This window comes from Oikopleura dioica, chromosome 2, assembly GCF_907165135.1.
Source record: "Oikopleura dioica chromosome 2, OKI2018_I68_1.0, whole genome shotgun sequence".
In the NCBI taxonomy this organism is placed as follows: Eukaryota; Metazoa; Chordata; class Appendicularia; order Copelata; family Oikopleuridae; genus Oikopleura; species Oikopleura dioica.
The window spans coordinates 12,521,676-12,540,531 of record NC_137292.1 but is presented as its reverse complement, the minus strand read 5'-3'; the positions used below and the strand labels follow the sequence as shown (position 1 = coordinate 12,540,531).

General features: G+C 41.5%; 8 protein-coding genes and 1 non-coding gene across 9 annotated transcripts; all 9 read right to left on the bottom strand.

Moving 5' to 3' along the window:
• Positions 1-1,228: 1,228 nt before the first annotated feature.
• Positions 1,229-2,240, bottom strand: LOC145699335 (uncharacterized). The gene is made up of 4 exons (XM_081776600.1): positions 2,068-2,240; positions 1,718-2,025; positions 1,415-1,602; positions 1,229-1,366 (listed from the first exon to the last, which is right to left on the bottom strand). Exons 1-3 carry the CDS (start codon positions 2,216-2,218, stop codon positions 1,585-1,587), a joined length of 477 nt encoding a protein of 158 aa, XP_081632726.1. The 5' UTR covers positions 2,219-2,240; the 3' UTR covers positions 1,229-1,366; positions 1,415-1,584.
• A 263-nt stretch (positions 2,241-2,503) lies between these two features.
• Positions 2,504-2,644, bottom strand: LOC145700871 (U4 spliceosomal RNA). Its single transcript, XR_014134240.1, has one exon. It is a non-coding gene; the product is annotated as a U4 spliceosomal RNA (small nuclear RNA).
• On the bottom strand, positions 2,504-3,417 carry LOC145698711 (phosphomevalonate kinase-like). The gene is made up of 4 exons (XM_081775924.1): positions 3,352-3,417; positions 3,200-3,304; positions 3,035-3,153; positions 2,504-2,988 (listed from the first exon to the last, which is right to left on the bottom strand). The coding sequence occupies exons 1-4, from the start codon at positions 3,412-3,414 to the stop codon at positions 2,694-2,696; spliced, it is 582 nt and encodes a 193-aa protein (XP_081632050.1). The 5' UTR covers positions 3,415-3,417; the 3' UTR covers positions 2,504-2,693.
• Positions 3,418-6,697: 3,280 nt separating this feature from the next.
• On the bottom strand, positions 6,698-8,000 carry LOC145696336 (chromatin modification-related protein MEAF6-like). Its single transcript, XM_081773357.1, has 5 exons — positions 7,803-8,000; positions 7,219-7,754; positions 7,067-7,176; positions 6,900-7,025; positions 6,698-6,858 (listed from the first exon to the last, which is right to left on the bottom strand). Exons 2-5 carry the CDS (start codon positions 7,255-7,257, stop codon positions 6,756-6,758), a joined length of 378 nt encoding a protein of 125 aa, XP_081629483.1. The 5' UTR covers positions 7,258-7,754; positions 7,803-8,000; the 3' UTR covers positions 6,698-6,755.
• Positions 8,001-8,007: 7 nt separating this feature from the next.
• LOC145696334 (SPRY domain-containing protein 7-like) lies at positions 8,008-9,144 on the bottom strand. Its single transcript, XM_081773356.1, has 4 exons — positions 9,045-9,144; positions 8,800-8,943; positions 8,514-8,738; positions 8,008-8,469 (listed from the first exon to the last, which is right to left on the bottom strand). The coding sequence occupies exons 1-4, from the start codon at positions 9,109-9,111 to the stop codon at positions 8,324-8,326; spliced, it is 582 nt and encodes a 193-aa protein (XP_081629482.1). The 5' UTR covers positions 9,112-9,144; the 3' UTR covers positions 8,008-8,323.
• Positions 9,145-9,184: 40 nt separating this feature from the next.
• On the bottom strand, positions 9,185-11,649 carry LOC145696518 (proto-oncogene tyrosine-protein kinase Yrk-like). Its single transcript, XM_081773566.1, has 7 exons — positions 11,317-11,649; positions 11,072-11,273; positions 10,881-11,027; positions 10,705-10,831; positions 10,368-10,661; positions 10,046-10,324; positions 9,185-10,001 (listed from the first exon to the last, which is right to left on the bottom strand). The coding sequence occupies exons 1-7, from the start codon at positions 11,594-11,596 to the stop codon at positions 9,810-9,812; spliced, it is 1,521 nt and encodes a 506-aa protein (XP_081629692.1). The 5' UTR covers positions 11,597-11,649; the 3' UTR covers positions 9,185-9,809.
• Positions 11,650-11,679: 30 nt separating this feature from the next.
• On the bottom strand, positions 11,680-13,472 carry LOC145696919 (transmembrane protein 115-like). The gene is made up of 8 exons (XM_081774031.1): positions 13,341-13,472; positions 13,120-13,300; positions 12,955-13,073; positions 12,791-12,914; positions 12,596-12,738; positions 12,351-12,463; positions 12,144-12,271; positions 11,680-12,101 (listed from the first exon to the last, which is right to left on the bottom strand). The coding sequence occupies exons 1-8, from the start codon at positions 13,422-13,424 to the stop codon at positions 12,040-12,042; spliced, it is 954 nt and encodes a 317-aa protein (XP_081630157.1). The 5' UTR covers positions 13,425-13,472; the 3' UTR covers positions 11,680-12,039.
• Positions 13,473-14,453: 981 nt separating this feature from the next.
• On the bottom strand, positions 14,454-16,072 carry LOC145698935 (tubulin-folding cofactor B-like). Its single transcript, XM_081776174.1, has 4 exons — positions 15,866-16,072; positions 15,576-15,820; positions 15,438-15,535; positions 14,454-15,393 (listed from the first exon to the last, which is right to left on the bottom strand). The coding sequence occupies exons 1-4, from the start codon at positions 16,059-16,061 to the stop codon at positions 15,120-15,122; spliced, it is 813 nt and encodes a 270-aa protein (XP_081632300.1). The 5' UTR covers positions 16,062-16,072; the 3' UTR covers positions 14,454-15,119.
• A 177-nt stretch (positions 16,073-16,249) lies between these two features.
• Positions 16,250-18,854, bottom strand: LOC145700675 (cilia- and flagella-associated protein 91-like). Its single transcript, XM_081777993.1, has 9 exons — positions 18,700-18,854; positions 18,571-18,655; positions 18,317-18,524; positions 17,881-18,276; positions 17,710-17,833; positions 17,553-17,665; positions 16,840-17,510; positions 16,530-16,796; positions 16,250-16,430 (listed from the first exon to the last, which is right to left on the bottom strand). The coding sequence occupies exons 1-9, from the start codon at positions 18,779-18,781 to the stop codon at positions 16,265-16,267; spliced, it is 2,112 nt and encodes a 703-aa protein (XP_081634119.1). The 5' UTR covers positions 18,782-18,854; the 3' UTR covers positions 16,250-16,264.
• Between the last annotated feature and the right edge of the window lie 2 nt (positions 18,855-18,856).

The window sequence follows — 18,856 nt, the reverse complement described above, 5'->3', positions numbered from 1 at the left end:
AGGCTGAGAAATATCGAAGTAGCTCGAAATCATTGGTGATAAATCCGTGACCTGCTGGGCGGGGGCAGCTGACCGAGAGATACCACTGGAGGGCGGGAGAGCGAGAGTTCACGCGCGCGCTCCCCCCGGGCGGAGTCTCGTTTATCCCGCGCGGCCTATTTAGCTCGACCACTCAGAGAGAAAAATAGGGACAAAGAGAGAAAGAGCATTTCGAAAAAATAGAGAGAGAAAGAAGAAGACAATTTAAAAAGCTAATTTCGAAAGTCTACCAGTCGCGATTTTGTGCATTTGTTTTACTTTTCTGAATTAATATTGCACTGGTCCCGACTTGTAGAAATTCTGAAAACATCCGACTGAGAAAGAGAGAGGGAAATATGATCGGTGAGAATTCTAGGTCTCGTCGGAGTGTCTGTACAGACGAATATCGAAACATCTGTATTGCACTCGTCCCGGCCTTGGAATAATCAGCCTGAAACTCGACTTTTTGCTAGAAAAAATCGACTAATCGCGGAAGTATTTTGTCGATTTTTTCTTCTCCCAATTTTTAATCACTCTTTGATTGGCCGTCATCCAACGCGGCGACTAACTAATTAAACCCCCAAACGAGTTAAAAGTAAAGCTGTCCGAGCACTACTGGGTTGAACTGTATTCCTGCGAGAGTATTCGGAGATCGAGCCAATCATGGTCAGCGCTAATTGAGCGAAGAAGAACTTGGAGAGGTGGCACCCGCCGCGGAGCAATCCGTGCGCGATCCGCTCAGTTGGCCCCTCTTCAAAGCGAGTTTCGTAAACAATTTTGGAGCTCAGCCAGGGCTCTAGTAAGCGTAGATTGATCATTTTCTTTGATCCCCAAGCTTTCCCTTCCCTGCCCGAGAATGAACATTACATAAGATATCAAAAACTGCTTCCTTCGACAGGCGTTTCTATGATACACTTCGTCAGCATCAGTACAGATTCAAACGCAATAAACGTAAAAGTGTAGTAGATGAAAATCCAGCCGATTCCGCGCTCGAACGGTCCGGACTCGACGTAAATGTCCAGATCCAGCGCTAGAAAGGAGTCAGCTCGTTTATCAAAGAAATAGTTTTACCGAGGCAAGATCCTAAAGCGACCATTAGAGACATTATCAGTGTTCCACAGACAGCAGCACTTGTGATAATACTTGGCCCGGTTTTAAAAGAAAAAATAAAGCTATTGAGCTTAAAAATTGATGAAAAACCTTCCTGGATTCGAGAAAATTCATCTTTCTGACCGTAACGTAATAATAAACGTACAGTAAGATTCCCGCTGAGAGATAAACCAACCAATCAATCGTCGCGGGATACCCAAAATGGAAATTTATGTTGATCAGTGGTTCGGTCCCGGATCTGCATACGAAAATAAAATCTTTGATAGAATAATTGGCAGGGACTGACCTTGGCGGGGTTGACACGTTTTCGCTCGCGCTCGCTGGAAATAGATCCCTTGCCAAAGAGAGAAGCCAAGGTGCTTGTGGATCAATGTCATGTCGCAAAACCACGGTAACAACGGGTGGATAGTGTTTCCACTTGGACCCCCATAAAATGCGCGCTGCCTTTTTGTGACGCTACTTGAATCGTTCCATCTAACAGATGTGCCATCAAAACTGAGGGCTCTAATAATAAAATCACCCCTGAAAAGAACGAAATCTGGTATCATAATTGGTAGAAATGGAACTTTTCCTTGAATAACTCTTCAACATTTCGCGGAAATTCGTGATCAGAATCAGGAAGATTCGCCGGTGAAAAGATGAGACAGGAATGATTCGGGATCACTTTTGACAGCTCTGGTGGAATTCCCGACTTTAGCGATTCTCCGTGAACGCAGTTGTTCGACAGATATTCATGATTCCGGATAACTATCGTTGTTTCATCGATGAGTTTTCTCGTGGGATGCTTGTTTTCAAATTCAAACTGGAGGATGTATCCTTCTGGCTTGTTCTCCGAGAAATTCTCCGACGGGAGTGAGTGGATCGAATAAGGAGTTTTGAAGTAAAAGGAAAGACAGCCTAGAACAATTCGAGAATGGATAGAAAACGGGCTTCGCTTACATATCAAGGTGAAAACGACGCTGATGAAAATGAGGCAGAAGGGATACTTGGCGATAACCGTAGCCCATCTTACGTAGTTTCGACGAATCAAGCGCCTCAAGTTTCTCTTGACCCAATTGCTCGTTGTTTTCCGGTTTTCTTTCATGCTCATCGACACCGATTCATGGTTTTTACATTCTAAATGGCCAAATGGGGGACTATCAAAATAAGAAGATGCATTTTCTGAGGTATTTTAGGAGGAAAGGGTGGGCCAGAGATAAAAGTTGGCTCAAAGGCCTGAAAAAGGGCGAAATCAAGCAATCTAGACAAAAGTTAATGAATTATTGTCAATAATTTATTGATGACTTGGTGGATTTGCTGGGCATTTTCTAGTGAAAAGAGATCAAAGATAACCCTCAGGTGGAAGTCCGAATTTTAGAGTTTTGATAACACGAGGAGACCGTAGCCTCCTTCAGAAATTGCCTATGTGGACGGTATTTCACGTCCGCATGGCGGGGTATTGGGTATAGTTTTCAATTAGCAATAATCGCAACTCGGATAAACCTCATCGTTTACGATACTGCCACTGCGCAAAGCTGAAGAACAACCGTTCGGAAAAAGTACGGAAATTCCAGCGTAAAGGGGCATTATGGTGCTTCGAGTCGGGCGTCGAGAAAATCGATCAACGGTGAAATATCGCCGCCGGAGTCATTTTTGAAGATAAAATCGTGGGGGTAATCGTCCAGGCCACATTCTGTCTCGCAATCGTCGATACCAGCAGTAAAGGTGAACCCGCGTGACTCTCGGGCCTCCCGGGTGGCTTCGATTCTGACTGTAACTATCGCCAGTTGGTTGTGATAGCCGGGATCATCAAACAGCTTCTTGATGCTTTCAATGTCCGTTTTTCTCCTACAATCGGAGACAACCACCAACGAGCTTTTTCTACGCGCTTTGTCAAACCTTCAAATCGTTAAAAACACAAACTTACAAATGAACATCCAAGTCAGCAAAAGAAAGTTTCACAAAATAATTCGGGTCAGAATTTCGCTTTGCTTCACCCCAGCGAACCATATCTGCTCTGTACTTTTCCTTGTACTCCCCACTAGTCTACAATAGCTAAGATAAAAATTTAAGGGTAGATAAGGGTTTTTACCATAAGTTGTTGATAGTCAACTCCAGGATGCTCTGATGCGTATGCTTTTTTCAAAGGTGCAGAAAGTCTGATGATTCTCATTGGCCGAGAAAAAGGGTTGAGAGCCTTGAAAGGGGGTTTAAAATAAGCCCTTATCCTAGAAAAAAGCAAACCTGAAGCTTTTCTGCAACAAAATCCTTCCCCGATTTCCGCTTTCCCGAAAGTAAAACAATCATTCTGCAAGTAACACAAGTTTAAAACGGTTGTTTTTTTTTGTTGCGATTTTATTTTTCGTATTTTGGCGGTTTAAAAGTTTGTTTTTGCAAAAGAGATTGAACGAGTAAACTGTATTTGTGTGTGTCATGATAAAAAGTCCTTCGAAGGTTGAAGAATAAAAAGGCGTGAGTAAAATGACTGTATAACACGAGACGGTTTGATATTTTTATACGAAGAAGGAAAATAATGACTATCATAAATTATGAACAAAAGGGTGTAAAAATGACGCTTTTTTGTCGATTTCTAGCGGTAGGAATCGGCAAAGAAGCTCATTCTTGAAATATATGGATTGATACAAAGTTGGAGTACGATTTGCGTATTTGTATGAGCGACTTTTAAATATGACGATAATCGGGATTATGCGCGCGGTAGAATTTTATGCCGAAATAGACCGTTGCCGTGACGCCAAACGCTAGAACGGCGCCACCGATGAAGCTGCCGAAGTCGAAGCCGGATTCAATGGGTGCGCTAGAATTTATGAATTGAAGAAGATATCATATCTTAGATATGTTGATTGATTAGGATAATTCAAAGAGCACTATCTATTTGATCATGCGTTTATGAATCTACGTATATTTGGCCATAGATACCTGGTAATTGGACGAACAAGAGGCGTATCTGTAGTCGTTCCATTTTTAGGAGATAAATCTGGACTTTCTGTTGCTGGGTTTCCCATGTTTTCGACCTCTGGCTCAACTTCTGCCTCTGTCGAGTTAGACAAGTCAACTGGGCTTGCTTTTGTGGTGATTTCGGCTTCTTGAGCTGTGACCGTCGCGTGAAAGATAAGAAATAACGACGAGATATTCATTCTAAAATGACCCTTTGGTAATTTTGATGCTTTTAAACTGGGGAGTTTTTAGAATCGATGACAGAGACATGAAAGTTTTCAACTTTTGGGTCTGGGTTTTCAAGCAGAGTTCAAAAACCCCGCGATTTGCCCGGGCACAGGCGGGCGCGGGCTCGGAATGGAAAAATGGTCGGGGGCTCAGGCGGGCGCGGGCACAAAATTGATGAAGCTCGGGGGCTCAGGTGGGCGCGGGCCCGAAACTGAAGGTGCCCGCGGTCTTACGCGGGCGCGGGCAAGAAATTGAAGGTGCCCGCGGGCTCACGCGGGCGCGGGCCCTTGCCCTCCTGCTCGCGCCCGGCCGCGCCCGCGAGTACAAAGTGACCAAATTTCAATCGGTATTTTCAGCTTCAATTCGATGACTTGAATAAGTTAACCGTCAAAAAATATGCGAAAAGTTCGGAAATTTGCGAAAATCTTGATTTAGACCAAATTTTGAGCCAATTTTAGGGGTTATTTTTAAAGAGAACTCTTTCACGGGTTTCCGACAAAAGTCTCAATTTTTATATAAAATTTCAAAGTTTTCGGCGAAAATTTCTTCTTCTCTTACGAAAACTGGCCGCGGCCCCTGACGGGCGCGGGCGCCTGAGGCCGCGAGGCCCGGGGGCTCACGCGGGCACGGTGTAATCATAAAAACTGGCCGCGGCCTCTGACGGGCTCGGGCGCTTGAGACCGCGAGGCCCGGGGGCGCATGCGGGCAGCGTGCCCGCGCCCGGCCGGCCGCCGCTCCCCTGCCCGGGAGCCGAAAATTTTTGAACTCTGTTTTCAAGTAGGGGAGGATAAGCCTCTTTTCTCTGTTTGTAGTCGCGGATCACCCGCTTCTTCGCAGCGCGGACTCTTTTGTAAGCGTCGGGAGTTTTGAATCCCCATGGACTTTCTTTCATCAGACTATTTGCTCGCTGATTAATCCAAATTTCATCTTCGATGCTAAAAATCAGAGTAAAACATTAGAAGGATATTTAGAAAATTCGGAAAGGCTTGAGGGTAAATTTGGTTCGTTTGCACTTGCATATGCCTTGGATATGCAAAAGAATGAAATCGTGCATGAAAAATTTTCGAATAAAACGGTTGACTGAAGATTGATTATCGCTCGTTCGACCATAAGAGACGCCTGTATAAACCTAAAGCAAGAAGAGAAAAAAATATTTCTATATGAAATGTGAGCTACTTCTACTGGTTCGATTTATGTTCCATCAGCTTGATGGCTTTTATGAAAATGAGATTTACTTCAGGAAGAAATATACAAAGACTCAAAAAGTTCACACGATCTGAGCCAGAATAAAATACTGCAAAAATTCTAACGTGTTTCTCTTACCTTGGTTTCTTTCTCCGCAGCTCTTCATTTTTCTCCAGGACATCATCAATCCCTTCTACTGGCACTCGTAATTGCAGGGCAATTAAATCCGCAGACAAACCTCCACGCGACAACTCTATGATCTGTCTTCTCTGATTCAGAGTAAAATACTCGACAGAAATAATACTTTCGGCGCTATTTGAAGAAGTTTCTGCTTCAGCAAGTTTTGAATATTTTTCGTAGATGCGTTCTCACAAGTGGATTTTCTCAATTAGAAATTGGTATATAAACTTAGTTACATTGTATGGCTCTTGAGTAAAAAACGATGTTGTCCACTCCTTCCCTTGTTCATATTTAGTAAGCTGGATAAAGTCGTCATGAAGGTGTCTGGGAATCTGTTTCGGTATTGTGCCCTGGAGGAAGAAACGCGCCATATCCGAGTCCGTTCTTGAGTTCAGCGTCTTTTTTACATTCTCCCTATTTTCATTCGAGCTTGAATACTGCCGCCGGCTCGCTACAGCGACCCTCAGCCAGCTGGGAACCACTCGGCCAGAGAGCATCAAAGTTGCGCGTTGCAACATTCCCAACTGCAACGAATACGTGCCCTGTCAGATTCCGATTCAATGGAGAAACTGAAGCTATTTTTTGAGGAATTCTAAATAATAAAATACGCTCTTATTAGCTCTACTACAGTTTATAAAGAAAATTACACTGAAAAATCTATTTGTTTTTTTTTAATAAAACAATTTTAATTAAATTGTTAACAAACACTTTTTTCTGCAACATTCAGCCTGTAGAAGATTCTCTTGCCTTAAAACTAATCTTCCTATAAAAATAAGTCTCCAAATTTTTCGTGCCAAAATAAAAAATGAGTTGCTCTTTCTAATTCAATAAGCTCCGGCTGAAAAGGTGAAGACTCGCTACTCGCTTTTTTCAAAGTGTCGCGTTTTTTACTCTTTGTTATTAAAAGGCTGCTGCACGGTGGCGATTGGACCAACCTAGTGGTCATTCTGCGGTTCATATAGATACAGAGTTGCGTCAATAAAGAATCAGGGTATACCCTGATGCATATGCTAAAGTCCTGAAAATGCTGCTGTTTATTTGTGCCTTTTGGGTTTTTAATGAATGTATTGAATATGAAAGGAAAAACAGAGAAAAGGAAATTAAGCGGCCTTTTTCTTCTTTTTCTTTGGGTTTTCATCGATTTGCCCTTCATCGTCTGTGTCTTTTTCCTTCAGCGATGGGTTGACTTCAAAAGACGTAACGCTAAATTGTCGGTATATAAAAATTTGTTTGCGATATCGAACCTAGACGTGCTGAAGATTCGTTCAGAATTTCTAATTCTTTTGGCAGTATGTTTTTTGTCAACTTTATTTCTGTTTCTGTTCGACTCTGCGTTGAAATTTTCCCAGCCGATGACAACATTTCCAAAGCTTCAGAATTCGGTCAACTGGGAAAACAAAGAAAGACTCACTCTCTCGTATCATTTAGATATCCTTCTTCGAAACCATAGATTTGCTTTTCCAAGTCCATCAGGCATTTCTGTAGCTCAACTTTTTGCTTGTAGAGATCAATGAGTTCTTGCTAGAATAAAACGTCAAAAATGCCTCGGTAAACGGCTCTTACTTTTTCGGCAGTGACGGGTTTTTCATCTTTCTCTGGCATAATTGGATTGACTGGAGGAAAGTTTCTAAAATTGAGTAGATGGTAATGGACTATTTATTTTTTTCTGTGAATGAGTAGTTTTTTTTCGGAAGAATTGAAAGCAGGACAGATCAGAAAAAGTTGAACCAGAGATTTGAAAAAATCGCGAAAAAAAGATTTTTTTTTCGCAATTTAAATAAGAGAAACACATAAATTATCAGTCGTTGTTGTTTTTATAATTTTAGTATAAATGCAAATAAATGACAATAAAAGAAAAGAGGAGGAGGTATAAGGAGAGAACAAAGAAACATTCAGCCATAGATAGCTTCTGCCATGCTGGACATTTTTCGTGGAATAAGTTCGGCGTTTTCCAGATACGCGCAAAGTTCATTGACATTGACTTCTTCCTCGTAGCAAGGATGAAGGTCTTCTGGCGAAAACTCTGTTGATCGACTTTCGATCGAGCAATTTTTAAACACTGGAGAAGGAGGTTTCTCCTGGCTAGCTTTTGCCTCTTCCTGAAAATAAACAGATCGTTGAAATCAAGGAAGAGTTCAATTTCTAACCTTGGATGCGGATTTCTTCGACTTTCTTTTCTTCGATTTGTAAGGCTTAAATCTTTTGCTGGTTTTGTTCTGATCTGCTTTTTGCTCGAACTTGAGCTGGGAGTTAAATGTGTTCAAGAGATCATCGACTTTTTCGACCTCTTCAGTTTCTTGTTTTTCCATGGCGGCCGATCTCTTTATCTGAAACAATCGAAATTTTCGATGCTGATCTGTACAAATTTTGTCAGTATTGTAAGTCGGCAAAGAAGAGTTGCAGAGAACTACCGGTAGATACTGTAAGGTACTGTTTGGAAATGGAGAAAAATGAGCACATGAATAAAATGTTATATAATAATTTCGATATACTGTAACTTGAAGGCATGTAATAATTGTTTTGAAACTGAAAATTTATATTCACAAATTTAAAAATTGGTTAGGAACAAGAAAAAACTTAGAAAAAAATAGCGAATTGTCTGAATATGTATAAATTAGGTCAAGAATCGAAATGTTGGAGGAGCTTTTGAAACAGAACTAGATTGGTTTTATAAAATATTTTGTTCGAACATAATTTGGCCAAAGCCGGAAGGAGGCATGTTTCGGAAATGGACGAATTCAACGTCTAAGATGGCGGATTCATCGACGTACAGAATTGGGTAGATTTTTCCTCGTATTCCTGTTACGGGATTCCCTAACAATAATAAGTTAGACTGATAAGGTTCTACAAAGAATTACCTAGAGGATTGCTATTGAGGTAGAACTGCAACTCGACGTGGTCATAAGTGACTCCGATCACATCTCCCTCGCAAATCTCATCGACGCTTTCTACATCTGTCCCTTCTTTTTGAATTGTCCTCTCCGACGTCAGCATCCACGACTTGTCAGTAGTAGGGACTTTGTTAAGGTCACACTGTTCTGCGGCAACGCCACACCCCCAGATCCCATCGGACTGAACCTTCACTAGAACACTCACATGAGCATCGTTTTGTCTCAATGTCTGTAATACGGACTCTGTATCTACCTTCAAAATATGCCTTGTCCTGCATAATCGGGGCGGAAGCGAGAACTGCACCAGATCCACAGACGCGTGTGCCATTTTTAACGATAACTGCATCCAATCCCATGTTTAGGGCATCGAGTTTAACTTGAGGCCGGCTTGCTGTATCTAGGATAGTTTTAGGCTTGTGATGGATTAAAGGAAGGGAGACATCAAAAATAAGACCCCATCCTATTTCAACCGCAAATGTAGAAAGAATTCTCTCTCACCTTCAGGCTCCTCAACAAGCGTCTCCCAGCCAAAACAAGGGCCACAGCAACTTGCCAAAACATTCATCTTTTTGTCTTCACTTGTATCCTACCTCATCTTAAAAAAATATCGATCAGAGACTTGATGTTTTTTTCGTATATTTAGTATTTGCACATTAAAAAATCACTCGTAGTTCAGGTTGAAAGAAATGGGAACAGAAATGGAAGGGCAGGTATTATTTTTCTTCTAAGTTGGGTTTTTATACAGTTACAGTTAGAGATTGTAGGAAGCAATAGGCGTGTAGCAAAAGTCTTTTTCAGAGTCCTACCTAAAGCTAGAGACGCTCAAGGTGAAATAAACGTAAAATGGTAGGAATGATAAAAGGAACAAAAGGCATTTTAGGAGGATAAGGGTTAAATATGAACAATAAATTGGTACCATTAAAAAGCGGAAATCGATAACTGATAAGGAAGCGGTCTGATCTCATTTCATAAAAAGAAAAAAAATTGTGGTCGTCTATGAAAACACTTCAAGTTGATATTTGTTTTTTCTTAAATTATACTCTACAAATTGAAAATAAATTCTTTGGTTTGATGACAAGAGGTGCTTTTTCACATATTTTAGAAAATTGGGGACACGATTGAAGAAAATCTTTTCAGGGTGATTCTCAATTTTGAAAGCGTTTTGGCGGATTGGTAGATCTGTTATTGCATTGTTGTCCAAAAATTGATAGTAATTGATCTTGAGAGGGAGCGAAAAAATATTTCCAGATAGGAGAGGGTTTCTTAGAAGCCGCCAGTATCAGCATATTGCTTTTCCGCGCCGATGAAGAAGTCCTCCAGTTGATTTTGAAGAGCTTCGAAGGTCGGCCTACGGTCAGCTTGTTCTTGCCAGCACGACATAATGATTTCCCAAAGATGGGGCGGACACTGGCTCGGTTTTGTCATCCTTTCTCCGCGTTCTACAAAGTCCAATACCTGAAAAAAATCTTGTAACACGCAATTTAGAAGGATCCTCTGACCTGTCTGTTGTTCATTCCTGGATATGGCGTCCTTCCCCTCGTTATTATCTCTGTCATCAATACTCCAAAACTCCAGACATCGGATTTAATAGTGAATTTGAAGTACAATGCCGCTTCTGGAGCGGTCCACTTGATCGGGAATTTGATGTTTGCAGAATCGGGATTGTAAATGTTTTCGTCCAACAATCGGGCGAGGCCGAAATCGCCCACTTTGACGATTCCGTTTTGACCGACAAGCATGTTGTCTGCTCGAACATCTCTGTGGATGTAGTTCATGCGCTAAATCAATTCTCAAGAAAAACATAGAAAAGCTTTTATTCACCTCTATGTAGGCCATTCCTTGCGCAACCATCGTTCCCATATCTATGAGCTGTGGCAGAGTTGCATGCTTTCCTGCTCGATCTTTCAAATACGTAAGCAGGGATCCATTGGTCATAATTTCCGTAATGATCATCAACGGCTCGGATGAGCATACGGCAAATAGTGAGACTAATCTTGGATGCCTCAAGGTCTTCATGACTGTCGCTTCTGCTTTGAAAGCTTCAGGATCCATCGATCCAGGCTTCATTTTCTTGACGGCAACGTCTACTCTTCCGTTCCAGATGCCTTTCCAGACCTAAAACGCAACATAGAAAAGGCTTACAGAAAAAACTGTTTACCTCTCCGAACATTCCACTGCCGAGTTTATCGGTCAGCTGAATGTCTCGATGATTTACTTCCCAAACATCTCGCCCTAGATCTCGAACATCAGCAATTTCCTGTGGGCATGACTGAAGCAATCGACAACTAGAAAGCAAACGTTTTTAGCCGCATTTTCATCTCGAGGAAGATTTACCAGAGTCCATCACTCGTCCTAGAGTAGTGCAAAACAAGATCGTCCATCGTTGCAAACGTTACTCTCGTTGAAATATAAAATCCACCATTATCTAATCTTCGTATTCTATAATGTTTGACAGCTCGCGATTCAGATACAACAGAAAGACTAAAAAATCGCTCATCATCCGTTCGAAAGAAGTAGCCGCAAACCTATAGGTATTGACCATGGTTTCAGCCTCCCGAATAAGAAAGGTGCCTGGAGCTCTGTTTCCAAGACATCGTTCGGCGTCCACTCTGCGAATTGGCCCGAAGAACCACTCTTTTGCCTTTATACTGTCAGCTTCGGCGACATAATTAGAGGGGACATAACCGCGCTCTCCGGTAGTTAGCTTCTTTGCCTCCCACCAGTCACCTAAATTGGTATAAAAATATATTTATTTCTTGATAGTTTTAACCTTGATTATTGTTCAAAATAATAAGCCTTTCTCCTTTGTTAAAACTCAAATCGCCTTCCATTCGAGCTTGATAGTCGAAAAGAGCAACGTAATTATTGATAGCGCTAGTTTCTGTGTAGGGATTTTGATGAGGAGGTGGTTGTTGACGATGTGTTTGACCCGGTTGGATATGAATTGGAGCATCTTGCGCCATGAAAGACTGTTGATTTACATTGTTGAATGGGCCTCCCGATGGTCCAGGCGCCTTGGGAGGCTTTGGTTTTGACATGAGACATCCCATTTTACAAGAATGCTAATGACTAACGACTCGACTACTAGATGTTTTATTCTTTTCTGAAAATTTATAATTTTAGAATTCAGGTATTGAAGATAGGTGAAGCTGTAAGTATTATAAAGGAACTAAAATGGATACGAACGAAATAATTTCGTTCGAAATAACAGAAATTCTTTCTTCTAAGGAAGAAAACCCCAGTAACAGAAGTGTAGAAAGTTGATTTTTGCACAGGATACAAAGGTGTGAGTAAGGGTTGAATATATATAAAGAGTATTTTTCAAAAAAAGTACTTTGAGAAGAAGTATGAACTTAAATAATTGCACAAGGTGGTGTTTTCTCTTCAGCCAGGGGGGATTCCCTGGTGATTATTTATAATTATATGGCAGTTACAGCTATTGAATAACTGTAGGAAGGCAATTGCGGCTAGACAAAGGGAAGGTCTTGAAATTTTAAGCAACTGGGTCTGCAATTTCGTTCTCGATCTTTACCGATGCTTCCGCTTTCTCTGGCGCTAGAAAAATGTCAAGTTTGGGTCGACCGAATGATATTTGACCTTTAGGGGTTTCCTCCTCGTCCGACCATCCTTCCTCCGGAGACTCAATAGTTGCCATTCTTTCCTGAAGAGCAGCTAGAGCCTTTTTCCGACGCCTCTCTGCATCTGCCTCGCTTGTTCCAGGAAGACTAAAATTGGGATGTTTATCATATGATTCTTCTGCATGTTTCGTGTTTGTCTTGCACTGGAAAAAATGATGACTATTACCTGATGGTAATATTGGAAGCAGCAGCAACGTCATATTTATAAGTGGCTCTCTGGCAAATTCGAAGTTTTACCAAAATGTTCCAAATAATGTTTGACAGGAATCCAACCGGACCCTACAAAAATAATCGTAAGTTTTTATTTGATGGTCGTAAAACACCGAATCTGAATGCTAAAACAACCACCAAGGAAGAGATTCTTTCACACTTTCAATCAAGCGCGGAAACGAAAGGAAGTTGAAGACTTACGCGGAAAATCTTAGGATAAAACGTAGCAAAAGCGAAGTGTTCGGCTAGGTCTCCTCTGCCGCGGGAGTGCTGCTGGAAGAATCGCAAATAGATCCAGGCTGAGAACATGCCAGTGTTGAGCATGACGAAGTACGTAAAAGAAACTTGAAAGAGAAAGAGTACTGTAAATATTTGTCCGTTTATTTTTGGCCTTACTGATTTCCGTCATGCAGAGAACAGCAGCACAGCACAAATAAGTGAATGGGATTTGTTTGACTTTGAGTCTGAAAATGACGGTGTCTTCTCCTCGGGATTGCTTGAGCGCTACGAAAACGCCAGCCTAGAAAGTGGTCAATAAAAGCGTAGCTGTACAAGATTACCTTGAAGCTGGCAAGTCCATGAATACTCGTAGCAAAGAGCAAGTCGTCATTGAAAACAACGGCGTAGCAGACGAGGTAGACAATGGCGCTCAAAAAGCCTGACATCGCGCTTACAACAGCTAAAAATGAGGGCAGGTTCCTAATGAAAACTTGAAAAGGCTTTACCGAAGAAAATGCAGAACTCTTTCTCGCCCCAAAGTGGCTCAAGAAGTCGTGAAGCGCCAAGGATCACTGTCAAGCCGCCGAAAACCATCAGAAATGTGTTCTCAATCATCGGGCTTGTGATCAACGTCCAAACCCAAAATTTCGGTGGGAAGAGATAGCCGGGAGTGATCGCGAGCCCGCCCTAGAAACAATTAAGAAAGATAGATAAAAGGATGAGCTACCAGGATGTAACCACTAAGAGCATAGAAGAAAACAAGAAGAACGCAAAGAATGCGGGCCGATTTAGTTGACTCCTTCAAAGTCATGACGATTTCTTGACGCCATTGAGCGATTGTGTTCTTGACGTCTATTGCCATTCTAAAGTCGATATATCGAAGATTGGATTTGAATAAGTTAGATTTAATATACAGAAAAAAGCAAAGAGAGAAGTTATTCTTTCACTGCATCGGATTGAGCAATCATCTTTCTTTTCAATTCAATAATTGCTATTTGAGGTTTTTTTATTTGATAATTTTTGTTAAAGATATTGCCTCAAAGAAGCGGCGAATATCTTTTTGAAAACCTTTCCTTTAGCGTCATTTTCGAGCATGACAAGCTCGTGCGCATGCAAATCCCCCAGCCGCCGTTTATTATTTTCCTCATAAACATATCTTTCGCCCATTCTCTCTGGATAGAAGTCCATTAATTGCGCGTTACTTCTTTTCGAAATGCCGTAATTATCCTCCAGCGCGAGCATAATACCATTAACGATCAAAATAAACAGAGCTTTCGCAAGGATTATTCAAGCACCGTTCACTTTTCTCTAGCAAATTTTAATTTTGCTAAATGTTGTTGAATCCCAAACTAATGAGCCGAAAATTCTATATTTTGCTTTTGATCCTTCGAAAGGATTCCTCAGCATTGTGTCGACATCTTTCACGAAATGCGCTGGACCGTAGCCGGCGATAGTCGTTCGGCCCCGACGATTACGCCATGACAAGGCATAGGAAGTTGTCAAAGATCGACGAAATCCGACTATTCTATTCATCTTACGTCTAAAAAATTTCTTTTTAAGTTACTGCGTGATTAAGAGCGAATTTTGATCTTATATGCCTACTTATTTCTTTTCTTAATTTAACTGCAGTCTAAAGATTGATGCAGCATTATGTAGTACAATTAAATTATTTTAAGATTAACTGTTAAATACATAAACGAAATAGCTTTTGCGTCATTTTTTATCGACAAATAAAATAAGAAATCCCACATATTTTTGATGCTGGCTTCCGCGTCTTCAAGCTGAAGTTATAAGCCTCATTTTATCACCAAGTCATTCTAAAAAAATTTTTGGAGATGGATTGAAAAAAAACGATATATAATCAAATAAAAATAATGTGAAGAGCTTCGGGATATGAGCAGAGGTGAAACTTGGGGAAGTATTTGAAAGTTGGTAGAAGATTTGTTTTCATGGAAATGTTGTTTCTTTCATGACATGTTTGAAAATTTCAAATGGGAATACAGTTAATTATGGAATTTTTGGACATTTTTTGTCCCAAGATTTTCGCAAAAATGTCCAAAAATTTGATACACGCTGCCAAAAAAAATGTCCCATCCAAATCGCTTAAAAATTTTTTCTGAGGGAAATCTCCATTATCCTCTGTTTCATCCTCCTTCTAAAGACAAAAAAATAATCTAGGGGTACGAGATCAACCTTCAATCTTATCTTTCTCAAAGAAAAAGTAAGATTTTTGATAAGAAAAAACGTCATCTTTGGCAAAAAAACAGAAAATTTAAAATTTTGGCGCAGGAAATGTCCAAAAATTTGATACAGGCACTTTTGAAAAGTGTCCCAAGAAAACCCCTTAAAATTGCAAAAATGTCCAAAAATTTGATGTCCAAAAATTCCATAAAAAACTGTACTGCAGAAAGCTTGTTCTAGGAACATAGAGATATAAACTTTACATACTAAAAGAGGGTTTTACAGAAAGTTATTCAATACAAAAAACTAGGAACTAAAACGTTCATTAGATCTCATCTTCAGACGAGAAGAGATCATCTTCTTCATTTGGAAAATCACCGACTTCTACCGAATCAGGTTTGGCAAACACACCGAAATTGTTCGGACATTCAAAATACTTCTGTCCTTCGACTGTTCCGTTGTTTTTGCCATACGGAAGATCGAGCTGGATTCCGATCCAGACGTTGGGCTGAAAAGACACGTTTCCAACAAATTTGACCTCGCCGCGTTGTTTGCCCTTTGATTTCAACGTCACTTCGCATCGCTGGCCAACTTTGAAGCTAAAAAATAAAATTAATAAGGCGAAAAAGGCAGTGAATTCTACTTTTCTCTTGCTTCTTTGTCTTTTTTCTCCTGTGCCTCCATATCTTCAAGCGCTTTCTTTTGGTTTTCTGGATTAAACATGCCCAGCTTGTGAATTCTCTGAAAACGAAATGAGTATGAACTAGATTTACTGATGTACCTTGTATTCGCGAACAGTAGGCTTAACTGAAGTCGGCTTAAAAGTATCGTAGGTATCATCGTCCATTTCCTGTTTCTCGATCTTGTTCAAGTCGGACCAGTCAAAGGATTCTGGGTCAATGACCCTAATCCCGCAACAGTCCTCGACTGGGTACGATCCAAGAAGTCGCTCATCATCGTCCATGTCGCAAATCTTCTCGCCCTTTCTCGATTCGAGCGAGAGCTTCATCGAAGCAGGCGAGCATCCTAGCAATCAGAAAATCAAATTCCAGCGGCTCAGCTGTAGATTACCTGTTATTAATTCAAGCTTGCCCTTGAGCTCCCGGATACTCAATCCCTTGTCGTATCGTTTTTCGGTTAATGAGCCGAGATTCGTTGACTGACATAAAATCTGGAAATTGACAAGTTCGCCGGATAATGAGCATTTTTGGAAAGACTTGGTTATGTTTCCAGTGTTGTTACTTCTAGGCGAAAGTGGAGCTGCCATTCTATTACGAAATTAAAGTAGAAAAGCTAGAAAAAATCCAAATTTATCCACGTTTTTTTTAGTAAACGACACACAATTTTTGTATAAAAATATAGTTCTTTATTATAAATAAAAGATTTGTTGAATAGAAAAATATTTGAATAAAGAGATTGAATAATATATGGACTCAGAGGAATAGTAACAAAGTTGAAGAAATCGGAGGATTATTCTTCGGTCTGGCACTCTTTCTCGTCTCCATCGACAATCGGGAAGAGCAGATTTCGAGCAGCCTTGAGTCGAGCTTCTCGTTCTCGATGTGGTTCTTCAAGATGCTCTCGTCGGACGACCTCGGGAATCAAGAAGTTGTGAACCATATCCGCAGCTTGGTCGCTAGGAAAAGAATAAAATTAAAATTCAGGCATGTGAATTTCTATTGGAGGCGAGAATATGCCGTGAAATCGTTTATAAGAATAAGAAATAAAGACTCACCGTGACGAGAGGCCACGAGGGTTTGTGTCAATAACATCGACCATCTTTTCAATTTGCTCTTCAGCGAGCTCAGCAGCAGCCAAGTTGGTTGCCTCGCTAGCGATCTTGAGCAAGTACTGGTCGACGGACTGGTGGCGAGTTTTGACGACTTCTTGCCAGATTTCGTCTTCTTCTCGGCGGCGGCGCTCTTCTTCTTGGCGAAGTCCAGCTTCCTCGGCTTCCCGGATGCGTCGTTTTCGCTCTGCTAGAATTGCGAATGCATGGCATCTAAATAAGAGAACTTAGGAGAGAATTTCATCGAAAATCTTACCTTCGCTCATCCTGAAGTCGAATAAGCTCATTCTGCAAGAAGTCCAAGATTCTCTGCGCTTTCTTTCCAGCAACGCCGTGGACAATCTCTGAGACCTCATTGTGCTCTGCTCGCATGTCCTTTTCGACCTTCCTTCGATCCATGACCCGTTGCTTCTCGGCATCTTTCGCCTTCTTTTCGGACTCGAGAAGAATGTGAGTAGATCTGACTTCTTCGATGAGATCGCGTCGTCTATCCAACTCGGCGAGAGTTTCTCGTCGCGAAGCCATTCCTCGCAGGAGTTTTTGAAGAAGAGTTGCTGCGATCTGTTTCTTTTGGAAGTTCTCGCCTGGCGCCTCGCAAGTAGGAGTAACTGGTCGAGGTGCTGGTGGAGGAACTTCAACAAGCAGTCGCGGCTGTCGCTTGAGCTCTCGTTCGGCCTTTTGCTTCTGAATGATGTCGTAAGACTCTTTGAGGTCCCAGTCCATCCTGTCCTTGCGTCGAACGAAGCCGTCCTTGCCAGGTCCTTGTTTTGGTGCAGGAGCGCGGATGTACGTTTCTGTGAGACTCTTCCCGATGGATCTTTCGAGCGCGCATAGACCTTCATAAGTGTCGAGATATTTACTCTGCACGTGGTACTTGCTGCTCGTTTTATCGCCGATTTGACCGTGTCTAGCGATCGGTGCATATGTCTATAACAACACTAAAATTTCAAGCTGGCTAAAAAAGCTCACCTCCGACCCATAATCAATATAATCCTTAACGATGTCTCGCTTGTAATCTTCTCCTAGATATGGCGTATCTATGTGTGCATATTTTTTTATTCGCCTTTGCTTCTTGACGTGTTCTGAAAGAAAAGATTGAAAATGGAGTTTTAGAGACGAAGAGTACCTTTCTTTACTTTATCTATTTTTACTTCAGCTTCTTTCGCGAGCTTGACAGCAGTCTCTTCAAGTGCTTCTTCCAATAATCCGGCAAATTCTTCATATTCAGCTTTTAATTCTTGTTTCATTATCTACAAAAGGAATAAGAAAAGGAAACGGGTTAGAAAAGAGTACATACGTCAAGTTTTTCTTTTTGGATTTCTTCAATTTCTCTGTCACGCTGTTGCCATTCAAATTTTTCGCGTTGCTCCATCATCAGCCGCCGCTTGTGAATCTGGGACGGGTCGTTGAGCGGCGGGAGACTTTCCTCCCAGCGACGTTTATCCCGCGCACGCTCGATCATCGTCACTTCGGCGACGCCCGCTGGCAGGCCACGTTTGTACTTGAGCCCTGCGAGAGAGAGGATCTCGGGATTTTGACCAGGGGCGACCGTGTAGTCGGGAGAGTATGGTTCGGTTTGAGATTCTTGATCGCGGTAGTCGGTTTGTGTGGCGAGTGTACGAGTTCTTTGGACGACCGAATCATTTGTATGGACAACTTGGCGTGGTGGCTCAAGAATTACGTCTGCTGGAGCCTGAAAACGCTAGAAAAGAGCCTTTGAAGAGGATATATACCTGACTGAATGGAACATTTGGCCTTCTGAAATACTTGTATCTGTCCTCGCCTCCGACATCCCTAGCTCCGTAGAACATCGTCTCCTGGCGGTCGATTTGAGCTTTGTCTTGGTAATTCTTGTTGATAAACGAAGGTACTGGGTCTTTTTGTACAAGCACCGTCTCAAACCGAGGATGATGCCGAAGTTCCGAGAACATTTTTTCATGGCTTAAATTTAAAATAATTAAAAGGTATGAAAGTTAAAGCGATTTACCTGAACATTTTCTTAACATTATCAGTATTGGTCTTTGCCCGATAGATGGCGCGGTTGTGATCCCTTGGCCCCGAAACATGATAGTCTAGCCAATTTTGTTATTACGAAAAATAAGTCTGGAGAGCTTACCTTTTGAGTATAAATAGTCATGCTTGCGTTCCGTCTGGACCACCGCCGAGCGATGAGGATTTGCAGCAGCCTTTTGCGTCATCGCTCACTCCTTTTACACTGTGAGCCTTTTATCAGTAATAACAGGAGCAATCCCGATGTTCTAGAAAATCGGCTC

Excerpts from the sequence above, each read along its gene's own strand:
- LOC145699335 (XM_081776600.1), bottom strand. The coding sequence starts at position 2,218 with ATGAGCATGAAAGAAAACCGGAAAACAACGAGCAATTGGGTCAAGAGA. Across the intron at positions 2,026-2,067 it reads CGTCGTTTTCACCTTGATAT|GCTGTCTTTCCTTTTACTTC; the intron begins GTAAGCGAAGCC and ends GAATTGTTCTAG.
- LOC145698711 (XM_081775924.1), bottom strand. The coding sequence starts at position 3,414 with ATGATTGTTTTACTTTCGGGAAAGCGGAAATCGGGGAAGGATTTTGTT. Across the intron at positions 3,305-3,351 it reads TTGTTGCAGAAAAGCTTCAG|GCTCTCAACCCTTTTTCTCG; the intron begins GTTTGCTTTTTT and ends CCCCCTTTCAAG. Across the intron at positions 3,154-3,199 it reads TTGACTATCAACAACTTATG|ACTAGTGGGGAGTACAAGGA; the intron begins GTAAAAACCCTT and ends TAGCTATTGTAG.
- LOC145696336 (XM_081773357.1), bottom strand. The coding sequence starts at position 7,257 with ATGCCAGAGAAAGATGAAAAACCCGTCACTGCCGAAAAA. Across the intron at positions 7,177-7,218 it reads AACCCGTCACTGCCGAAAAA|CAAGAACTCATTGATCTCTA; the intron begins GTAAGAGCCGTT and ends GTTTTATTCTAG. Across the intron at positions 7,026-7,066 it reads TATCTAAATGATACGAGAGA|CTTTGGAAATGTTGTCATCG; the intron begins GTGAGTCTTTCT and ends CGAATTCTGAAG.
- LOC145696334 (XM_081773356.1), bottom strand. The coding sequence starts at position 9,111 with ATGAATGTTTTGGCAAGTTGCTGTGGCCCTTGTTTTGGCTGGGAGACG. Across the intron at positions 8,739-8,799 it reads GGACAAGGCATATTTTGAAG|TGAAGGTTCAGTCCGATGGG; the intron begins GTAGATACAGAG and ends TGAGTGTTCTAG. Across the intron at positions 8,470-8,513 it reads CCTCAATAGCAATCCTCTAG|GGAATCCCGTAACAGGAATA; the intron begins GTAATTCTTTGT and ends TATTATTGTTAG.
- LOC145696518 (XM_081773566.1), bottom strand. The coding sequence starts at position 11,596 with ATGGGATGTCTCATGTCAAAACCAAAGCCTCCCAAGGCGCCTGGACCA. Across the intron at positions 10,832-10,880 it reads AGGACGAGTGATGGACTCTG|TTGTCGATTGCTTCAGTCAT; the intron begins GTAAATCTTCCT and ends TTTGCTTTCTAG. Across the intron at positions 10,002-10,045 it reads CAGGAATGAACAACAGACAG|GTATTGGACTTTGTAGAACG; the intron begins GTCAGAGGATCC and ends GATTTTTTTCAG.
- LOC145696919 (XM_081774031.1), bottom strand. The coding sequence starts at position 13,424 with ATGACTTTGAAGGAGTCAACTAAATCGGCCCGCATTCTTTGCGTTCTT. Across the intron at positions 12,739-12,790 it reads TCTCTGCATGACGGAAATCA|TTTCTTTTACGTACTTCGTC; the intron begins GTAAGGCCAAAA and ends TTCTCTTTCAAG. Across the intron at positions 12,272-12,350 it reads GCTTCCAATATTACCATCAG|TCTTCCTGGAACAAGCGAGG; the intron begins GTAATAGTCATC and ends TCCCAATTTTAG.
- LOC145698935 (XM_081776174.1), bottom strand. The coding sequence starts at position 16,061 with ATGGCAGCTCCACTTTCGCCTAGAAGTAACAACACTGGAAACATAACC. Across the intron at positions 15,821-15,865 it reads CAAGCTTGAATTAATAACAG|GATGCTCGCCTGCTTCGATG; the intron begins GTAATCTACAGC and ends TCTGATTGCTAG. Across the intron at positions 15,536-15,575 it reads CTACTGTTCGCGAATACAAG|AGAATTCACAAGCTGGGCAT; the intron begins GTACATCAGTAA and ends TTTCGTTTTCAG.
- LOC145700675 (XM_081777993.1), bottom strand. The coding sequence starts at position 18,781 with ATGACGCAAAAGGCTGCTGCAAATCCTCATCGCTCGGCGGTGGTCCAG. Across the intron at positions 18,277-18,316 it reads CAAATGTTCCATTCAGTCAG|GCTCCAGCAGACGTAATTCT; the intron begins GTATATATCCTC and ends TAGCGTTTTCAG. Across the intron at positions 17,511-17,552 it reads ATATTGATTATGGGTCGGAG|ACATATGCACCGATCGCTAG; the intron begins GTGAGCTTTTTT and ends GTGTTGTTATAG.